At 60.3% G+C, this 9,601-nt stretch overlaps 2 protein-coding genes across 2 annotated transcripts in view; one reads left to right on the forward strand and one right to left on the reverse strand.

Moving 5' to 3' along the window:
• The window catches only part of B3GAT1 (beta-1,3-glucuronyltransferase 1), a 9,867-nt gene extending 4,913 nt beyond the window's left edge, over positions 1-4,954 (forward strand). Inside the window, exons 4-6 of the mRNA XM_014528474.1 lie at positions 458-793; positions 1,711-1,811; positions 3,261-4,954. Coding sequence (XP_014383960.1) covers positions 458-793; positions 1,711-1,797 — 423 coding nt within the window. The 3' untranslated portion in view covers positions 1,798-1,811; positions 3,261-4,954. The remainder of the gene's footprint in view (positions 1-457; positions 794-1,710; positions 1,812-3,260) is intronic.
• Positions 4,955-7,216: 2,262 nt separating this feature from the next.
• The window catches only part of GLB1L2 (galactosidase, beta 1-like 2), a 24,865-nt gene continuing 22,480 nt past the window's right edge, over positions 7,217-9,601 (reverse strand). Inside the window, exons 16-19 of the mRNA XM_005880387.2 lie at positions 9,059-9,146; positions 8,655-8,766; positions 8,136-8,252; positions 7,217-7,864 (exon numbers count right to left, since the gene is read on the reverse strand). Of these exons, the coding sequence (XP_005880449.1) occupies positions 7,778-7,864; positions 8,136-8,252; positions 8,655-8,766; positions 9,059-9,146 (404 nt within the window). The 3' untranslated portion in view covers positions 7,217-7,777. The remainder of the gene's footprint in view (positions 7,865-8,135; positions 8,253-8,654; positions 8,767-9,058; positions 9,147-9,601) is intronic.

Genomic DNA, 9,601 nt, shown 5'->3' on the forward strand with positions numbered 1-9,601 from the left:
GAGGGGTGGCGTGGGAAATGGGGATGCTCCCACAGCGGCCCTTTGGGGCACAGAGAGGTCACAGGCGGGGCCGGGCTGGAGACAGGGGCCGGACAAGGGACGGAGAGCCAGCTGTGGCCTCAGCGGTCCCCTGGTTAAAGGCGACGGGTGCTTGGAGTGGCAGGACCACAGCCCCGCCTCAGCGGCTCACCTGCATGAGGTGTGGGCCAGGGTCCTGTCCTGGGGGTTTGTGAGTCATGGTAGTTTGGGGGGGAGGAGAGGAGGGTCAGACTCTAAATTGGAAAGAGAGGTTTCTTAGCAAGAAAGTGGCAGCCGGTGGGTGAAGAGGTGGGAGGGTCGTCCGGTGGGAGGGTCAGGTTCCCTGCAGGTGCCCACCTGCGCCCCGACCTGGCTTCTGATGACCCGTGAGCCCAGCGTGCATGTGTGATGTCGCCTCCCGCGGGGACGGGCATCGCTCCCGTCGGCGCTCTGGGGCCTGACTCTGCGTCCCCTGCAGATGCGCAGCACCAGGAGGGTGTCCGTGTGGCCCGTGGCCTTCGTCGGGGGCCTGCGGTACGAGGCCCCGCGGGTCAACGCGGCAGGGAAGGTGGTCGGCTGGAAGACAGTGTTCGACCCCCACCGGCCCTTTGCCATAGACATGGCTGGGTTCGCGGTCAACCTGCGGCTCATCCTGCAGCGCAGCCAGGCCTACTTCAAGCTTCGCGGCGTGAAGGGGGGCTACCAGGAGAGCAGCCTCCTCCGGGAGCTGGTCACCCTCAGCGACCTGGAGCCCAAGGCTGCCAACTGCACCAAGGTACGGCCCCGGGGAACCAACAGCCCTGATGCGGGGTTCCCACGCCCAGCCAAACCCTCCCTGCAGGTTGGGGATGGGAAATAGGCCTGGAAACAGCCTTGCAAGGAAGAGCCAGCCTAGAGCCACACCTTCCGAGAACACCGGCCCCGAAGGCAGTTTGTCACCCCTGCGGCAGCCACACTGATGTCCAGCAGGAGATGGGGAGGGTGGTGACCGGTGAGGCCGAGCCAGGTGTGTCCCCTCCCGTGCCGCAGAAGAGCTGGGCTTCACGGCCTCCCTGCGATTACATGTCCATGTGTACACACATGGACAAACGCATGTGCACACACACACGCGCGCACACACACACACGCACACGCACTTCCTAGTTTGAGCTTCTGCAGTGAGGGCCTGGGCGGTCACCTGGCTGAGCTGAAGGCTCCTGAACAACCTTCTCCCTCTCTAGGGAGCCCTGGGCTGTGTGGCTCAGTGGGTTGAAGGTCGTCCTGTGCACTGAAAGGTCACCGGTTTGATTCCCAGTCAGGGCACATGCCCAGGTTGCAGCTCAGTCCCTGGTCTGGGTGCGTGCAGGAGGCAGCCGATCGATGATTCTCTCTAAAATCAATAAAGACAGTATATATTTAAAAAAAGGAAATGCAGGAGAGCATGAGAAGCAAGAGGAGTCTTTGGGTTTATCTGTCTATTTTTTCTGTAGTTGTGTACACTCTGTTCCCAACAGCTATTTTGAATGCACCCTGTGTACACACTGCAAGAGGGAGGCGTCGGTAGAAATAAAGAACATGGGAGAACGTCAGGATGGAACGGGGGCAGAACGGGAGGGGCAGGGGCTATCCTTGCAGGGTCTGGGCAGGAGCAGGAGGTGGCAGGGGGAGGCCAGGGGGCCTGTTCCATGTTTTCTCCTGTCTCTGGACACGCAGATCCTGGTCTGGCACACGCGGACGGAGAAGCCCGTGCTGGTGAACGAGGGCAAAAAGGGCTTCACAGACCCCACGGTGGAGATCTGAGCCCCGGGACGCAGGTACGGCGGCCGAGGGCCGCGGCGCATGGGGCAGGCCCATACCCGGCGTGGACCCAGAATCCATCTGCCAAGACTTCCTCTCGGTCTTCCATTGTGGGAGGACAGGGAAATGCCAGCATGAGGGGAAGAGGCAGAGCTGGCGTCCCCTTGCCCTCTCCTTCCCTTCCCCTTCCCCTCCCCCTTGCCCTGTCTGGAAATTAGCGAGAGCCAGCCCACAGCTGGGCCCTCTCGCCACCCTTGGGGGGCCTCTCCTTCCAGACGTTGCCTGGTCACCACCATTATTCTGGCCATGACACCTGTCCCACCGCAGGCACTGCCGTGTGCTCGCTCCAGGCTCTTTCCGTGGATTCCTCTTTGCCGCCGTGACGAGGACCCTCACTCACTGCCTCCCCCTCATCGCGCATGCCCATGTGTCCCCCAGTCGTGACCGTGGGGGGGTGCCGTGGTGAAACTGTGGGCCCAGAGCCTGGTTTAGCTCCTGGCCTACCACTTTCACGGTTTCACCTTCCTTGCTCTAGGCTTCTGTTTCTGCATCTGTAAAATGGGTTGTTGGGGGCCCCAAGAACAGACTCCGGCACGTTCTACGTCCTCTGTAGGCGGTGCTGTTGCTATTTCCGTCTTTAAAGTCCTCTATGGACGTGGGCCTCGGGGTCTGCCTACATTTTAGAGGCAAAGGGATGATGTTCAGGAAAAGCTCCATGAGATGAATTGGGCCGGGTGACTGGTCACGCCAGGAACTTCCTCTGGGCATGTATTTCTAGAACAGTGGTTCTCAACCTTCTGGCCCTTTAAATACAGTTCCTCATGTTGTGACCCAACCATAAAATTATTTTCGTGGCTACTGGGTCACGCCAGGAACTTCCTCTGGGCGTGTGTTTCTAGGATGTCATCCCGGAGGCGGGAGCTGACAATGGACACAGCTGGACGCCAGCCCGGAGTTCAGTGTCAGCTTCTGTGTCACGTTTGCAAGTCCCCTGTGCATCGGGGACCCCAGGGTGTCAGTCTGCCTGTTTTGTCCCCCGAACTTAAGACATCATCTGGGCCAGCGCCGCTGAGAGCCATCAGTACAGAGCCCAGCTCCCTGCCTCATCCCAGAGGTGGGAGCTGACAATGGACACAGCTGGACGCCAGCCCGGAGTTCAGTGTCAGCTTCTGTGTCACATTTGCAAGTCCCCTGTGCATCGGGGACCCCAGGGTGTCAGTCTGCCTGTTTTGTCCCCCGAACTTAAGACATCATCTGGGCCAGCGCCGCTGAGAGCCATCAGTACAGAGCCCAGCTCCCTGCCTCCTGCCCTCACGCGCCTCACCGCAAGGGTGCCACCACGGAGGACCTGGCCGCTGGGCCAGGCGGCTTCTCAGTGAGGCCTGTTGGGGGCTAAGGGTTGAGTCGCTTGGCCACACTGGCCGCTCGGACACCCGCCTCACTCATTGCTCCTCCCCCCTTCACAGGAGCCTCTTCTCACACCCTGATCCTGCCTTCCATCCTCTCCCCGTGGCTGACGGTCCTCCAAGGCAAACTCCAAACGAATGGCCATCAGCCTCCTTTCTATCCTGGGGCTTCAGAGAGCCCAGCCTGAGGCCAGGACAAAGGACGGAGAGCCTAAAGCACAGAAATCCCGGACGTGTCGTTCTCTTCCACCAAGCGTGGCAGGGCCCCGCTGCCAGCCCGGCCCCCGCCCTCCTCTCTGGAGGTTCCCGCACCCCAGGCCCGAGTGATACCGGACAGCGGGGCGTCGGAAAAGACTCGGCGGTCACGTGGAGGTGGCCCTCCTGGCTCCCTGCTCCTGGGTCCAGCACGGCCACCCCGGCCAGCCGGCCAGAGGATTCTGAACACCAGACAGCAGGCCCTGCCTGGGCACCAGGAGCACCCGCCCCTCCTCAGAGAGTTGCTCCCAAGTACACGTGTCTCTGTGGCTGTTCGATAGTCCCTGTCTCCAGAGCATAAGTCCATCTTTGATCCCAGCAGCGGTCAGCCCTGCAGGAGGGAGCAGGCCTAACCCCCAGACTCCCCCATACCCCGGGCTGTGGTGGGAGAGGAGCTCCTTCCTCCCCCCAGGCCCCTCAACCCTGCAGCACAGAGAAGCAGATGGGCCTCAAGCCAGCACAGGCCACGGGTTGGCCTGGACCACGACCACATGGGCCCGTCCCCCACGCTGCCACCCCCACGCCCACTGGGCGCCAGGGACCTTTGCCTGGGCCAGGACGGGGAGGGCAGGAGCCCTCTTCCTGAAGCCCTTGAGAGCCACAGACCTCAGGGGCAGGAGAGGTGGGGGCAATTCCAAGCCTCCTTCCTGCCCCTGGTTTGGGGGCAGGAGGGGGACTGCGTTAGCAGAGATATTTCTGGGCAAGAGACCGAGATCATTTGGACACAGAGGGGAAAGGATACCCGAGCACACACGACGTTGGAAATAACTCTATTTTAAATACAACGTGGGAAAGAAAAATCTCCCTTCTCCCCAGGTGGGGAGCCTGCAGAGCGAGCCGCCCGAGAACAGTGCATGCGCTGGCAGCTCCCTCCGCCAGGGGGCGTGTGTGTCCGGCTCTCCCGCCGCCGGACAGGCCCCTGGCTTTCTGGCTGGGGACAGCGCCCTCTGGTGGTGGTCCCACTCCTCATGCTCCTGAAAGTCGGAAGCACAATTTTCCTATTGCGTGGAGGGAAAAGGAAAGGCTTGAGCCTATGGAAGGGGTGTTTATTTTTTAACCGCTAACACTTCATTTAAATTCACAGGACCAGTCTGAGGACCACAAAGAACCCACTCCTGGAGGAGGGGGTCATGGGGGGGAGGGGGGGTATTGGACTTAGTCCAGCAACCTAAACATTCAAAAAAAAAATAGCATCGGTTGCTTGTTTTGAAACAGACGCAATTTTCCACGTAGTCATGAGCCCACCCAATGGGATCTTATCCCTGGGAACCCCGAGCCACCTTGTAGGGCATCCCCCCAACTTCTTACATATTCAATAGTTGCTTTGGAAATCAAGCTCTCGGCATCATGTGGCGTGGGAGAGAAGGGACGAGGTGGGCACAGGTGGCCATCAAATGCGAGAATCCAGGCCCAGGCATTCCACTGCCTCCCCAGCCCTGTGCTCAGGTGAGCTTGGCTGGTCTACGGCTACCTTCTCAGCCAAAAACAAAACAAACAAACAAGATAAAACACCAAAAAACCCCAGAAACAACCCAGGGTTCATCTTCAGGAAATTGATACTGAACAAAACGAGGCATTTTCTCTTGCTCCCTCTCCTGTATTACTTTGTCTGGCAGGCGCGAGTTGTTTTCGCCCCATGTCCTCTAGTACAGTGGGGCCTTGACTTACGAGTTTCATTCGTCCCGTGACAGAGCTCGTAACTCAAATTACTCGTATGTCAAATCAAAAAGTGAACGAGTGAGACATGTGATGCTGGGCTGATGTTGTGGCGTTCACTGTGACGTTCGCTGCGCCAACTAGCGGTGGGGTATCTGAAGCTGGCTCGTAACCCGAATTGTAGCTCGCAACTCAAAGCAAAAAATCGGCCGAGAGACGGCTGGTATCTCGAAAAACTCGTTATAGTCGGGACACTCGTAAGTCAAGGCCCCACTGTAGCTGCATGTGGGTTTATTTATCACTGTAGTCCTGGAGGACTGCAGCTTCCTTCTTTGCTGGGGATGAGTTTGTGATCGATCAGAATGTGGTCCAGGACTATACCGTTTGCTTTCCAAACTTCCCACCACAGAGGCGTGACGCTGGGGGCTGGGCGTCCCCAACAGAGATGGTGGAGGGCGGGGCCCGGGGCAGCCGCACCCTCGGGTCTGTTTTCATTAACTGTCTTTCATCTGTTTTTAAAATTAAAAGTCAGATATGGTTTTTAACATCCCTAATCCTCCTCGGCCCGGCTTGATTGCGTTCCCCTGGATTGCTTGAACCCTCCACCAAATGTGTATCTGCCAGGTGCCTACAACGAGCTGCATTATTCCAGGAGCCAGCACCAGTCTTCACAGAGGTCCCCTCCTCACGAGGGGACGCGGGTGGACAGCAGACAGATCGATAGCATTTCAGATGCGATCTGGTCTGAGGACAAGCACGAGGCTGAGTGGGGGGCACAGAGGGTCGCTGTGGGGGGAGACCTGAACCCCACACAGGGTGGTCAGAAAGGCCCCCCAGATAAGGCGACATCTGAGCAGAAGAGCAGCATGCAGACGTGCCATTGTCTGGCCAGAGCCTTCCAGAACAGAGACCTCTGTCCCTGGTAGGAGAGAGCTTAGCAAGTTAAAAACCAGCAACAAAGCCAATGGACTGAAACCGACGGGAAAAGGTGGGAGGGGTCGGTGGTGGGAGATGGGACAGGCAGGACGTGTTGGTTGGTTCTGGGGACCAGGGTGATGTTTTGGCTTCTACTGTGAGTGAAGAGGGAAGCCACTGGAGGGTTTGGAGCAGAGGACAGACATGGCCTAATGGCCTTTTAGAAGAATCACTCCATGTCTGGGCTGACGAGAAGCAGAGAAGTGAGGGCGGGCTGGGGGAGGCTCGGCAATGAGCCGGGTCCAGGGGCTGGTGAGCTGGAGGAAAGTGCCAGCAGTGGGGTGGAGGGTAGTTCGGTTCTGGGGGTGTTTGCGAGGGACAGCCAATCAGGAGGTGGTGGTGAGGAGTCAGTGCGGATGCTGAGTGCCGGCTGGGTTGCGTGCCCCTGTGCCCGGCTGCACGCTGCCTTTGCCTCCAACTGACAGCAGCACAGACGGGGTCAGAGAACTACCACCACCGAGGGTTCAACTCTACTGCTTTATTGCAACTCATGACAGCGAGCCCGGCCCCAGAACAAGTGCCTGCATTGCGGACAGACAGACAACTGCGAGGAAGCCTGCCTCTCCTCCCTGCAGCTTCGTCACAGGAGGCGATGGGGGGGAGACTGAGCCGGCGGCAAGGTCTGCGCGAGGCCTGGTACCCAACGTCCTGAGAGACGACCCTCATCCCCCCTCGCCCCCCCCCCTGCAACGCCCTGGAGCTGGGCCCTCTGCCCTTTCCCCCTGTGCCTCCGAGAGGGGTGGGTTCCTGCTGGGACCCACAGTCCCCTCCTGTCACTGAGTGAAACGGGACCTGCTCCCCGTTTCAGGAGAACAAGGGACTGAGATGTCTGTTTCTCTTCAGCCAGGCTTGCCATCCTGTCGGATGCGCTCACAGTGGGAAGGAAGAAAGGAAACGTGTGTGTCTCAAACGGGGTTCCTTCCAGGACCCCAGGGAAGGCGCGGGGAGGGCTGCGAAGAAACAACCGCCACCCTGGCTGGTGTGGCTCCGTGGATAGAGCGTCGGCCTGCGGACTGAAGGGTCCCCGGTTCGATTCTGGTCAAGGGCATATGCCCGGGATGCAGGCTCAATCCCCAGTAGGGGGTGTGCAGGAGGCAGCCCATCAATGATTCTCTCATCATTGATGTTTCTCTCTCTCTCCCTCTCTCTGAAATCAATAAAAATATTTTTTAAGAAAAAAGAAACAATAATCGACTCAGGAGAGACACCTCTTCACTATCCTCTATCAATGGGGCCAAGGCCTCTATTTCAGAAACAGAAAGGGGCCCTGAGGGATGGGCCCGGCCAGGCCAGCGGCGAGAACGTCTGCAGGGCACAGCTGGGTGCAGCAGCCACGCCCAGCAGCCAGGCCTTCCCCAGGCCCAGGTGTCACCACAGGGAGACCCGACCAGACACTCTCACCCCAGACATCCATCCCTCTGCCCTCTCCCCGGAGAGAGGGAGTAGGGCAGTGCCATCCACAGAGCCCAGTCTAGAACCGCCTCAGATGAGAAGGGCGTCCCCCCTGACCAGCCCCCCCCCACTTCTTCAGCAGGTTCGGGCTCTTGAACCACAGCAGTGGGCATAGGTACGGCCCTCGGCTCCCGGAGGAAACGCTCCCAATGGGCTCCCCCGCCATGAGCTTGGGGGGCAGCCCATCAGGCCTCCAGGCAGCCGTGAGGACGGGCGCCCCCCGCTTCCCGCCACACGGCTCAGTGAATGTACTGGTTCCTGCCCAGGTGGGGTGTCTCGGTGAACTGTATCACAGGGCCTGCCGCCCTCTCCTCGAAAACAATGACCTGGGGAGAGAAGCGCTGGGGTGGCAGCAGCCGGGTGTGTCTTGGAGCCGGACAGTGAGCCTGAGGGAAGGGGCTGGGAACTGGGAGGAAGGAACAGGGGCCCGCAACTCACCAGCGCCAGGAGGAGCCGAGAGGGAGCTGGCCAGAACTCTCCCTCTCCGGCCCTAACCGACTGTGGCAAGGGCCTCCCTCCCCGGGGAGCACGGTGATACCAGGAGGCGGGAGTGGGAAAGGGCCTGGGAAGAAGGGAAGGGGCTGCAAGTGCTCCCACCTGGTTGATGCCCTGGTCCAACCAGGCCCCTGGGAGGTAGAGTGTCTCCTGCGGCCCGATGTTCCAGTAGCGCCCCAGGTTTTGGCCGTTGATGAAGACAACCCCCTTCTCCCAGCCCTTTGAGCAGAGCGAGTGTGAGTCAGCCGCAGAGCCGGCACAGGGAAACCCCCAGGAGGGCAGACACGCTCTGGGTTCCTCTCTCGGCTTCCGAACGGCCAATGTGACAGCCAGGAGATGACCAGGCAGGGTGCCCCATCTCTCCGTCCCAATAGCCCTGACTTCCCACCCCGGACGGAGGAACCTGGGCCCTGAGAAGTCCCACAGGGCGACCCCTCTGCTGGGGGCCCACTCGCTCCCTCCCCGGGGAGGCCAGGCCCTTGCAGAGGGGGCTGCCCAAAGCTGGACGGTCCAGGCGCAGGTGAGAGAGGGCGAGGCCTTGTGGGGAGCAGCCCCTCCTCCGGGCTCGGGCTCAGAGCAGCTGAGGACGGACCAGAACCTGGGCCGGGGGCGGCTACGAACCTCCAGCTTCATGAAGGTGTCCAAGGGGGAAAGGGCCACAGGCAAGGCGCCCAGGAAGAAAGCGGGGAACACAGGTGTTTCGGGGACCAGGTTCCACGCGCTGGAGCTGAATCTATGGACAGAACAGTAGACAAGGAAGCGAGGAGTGTACCTTCTCAGATCCGGGCCCCACCCCGCATCCCATTGCAAAGGCGCCGGTCCACGGGTCCCAGGAATGGCAGCGGGTGGTTCTGTGGAAATGCCCTCGTCTCCAGGGCGGGCACTGCCCCACCTGGGCACGTGGCAGGGCCCTGGTCTGCTCACAGCTGAGCGAGAGGAGGGGTGAGGCCGGAGCAGCTCCCGGGCCGCCGGCTCTCTCTGCACGTCCTCTGGGAGCCCACACTCCGCCCTCGGCTGGGACCTACCTCTGAAAGAAGCTCTTTTTCATGTCCAGGCTGTAGATTCTGAAGTTTTTCAGGGGAGAATTATTCAGGTAGATATTTCCAATTAAGCCTGTGGGACGGAGGCAGGGAGGGTGAGACACACCCGGCCTGGCCTCTGCCAGCCTCACCCACGGGCAGTGTCTGGGAAGTTCAAGGTTTCTCCTGAAGTGCATGCCCCCAACGGGGCAGCAAACCTCCCCCATAAAGCGCTGAGGGGCTGAGAATGAGTAACCCCGTGCCTGCCAGGCCCCGGGACGTGCGTGAGAGAACAGGCCGAGGGCAATGACAGAGCTGAGAGGATCCAGCTCAGTGCTCACTGTGTATTCACCACAGGCACGTGGACGGCACACACAGGGAAGGCTAACAGGGAAGAGGTCAGGACCCAGGGGGCCTTTCAGAACCACCTCCACCTCACTGCAGTGGCCTCCCTGGCCCCCCTTCAATGGCTCCCCATGACCCCCTCCCTCCAATGGCTCCCCATAACCCCTATCCCTCCAATGGCTCCCCATGACCCCCCCTCCCTCC

The sequence above is a fragment of the Myotis brandtii genome, unplaced genomic scaffold, assembly GCF_000412655.1.
Source record: "Myotis brandtii unplaced genomic scaffold, ASM41265v1 scaffold636, whole genome shotgun sequence".
Lineage (NCBI taxonomy): Eukaryota > Metazoa > Chordata > Mammalia > Chiroptera > Vespertilionidae > Myotis > Myotis brandtii.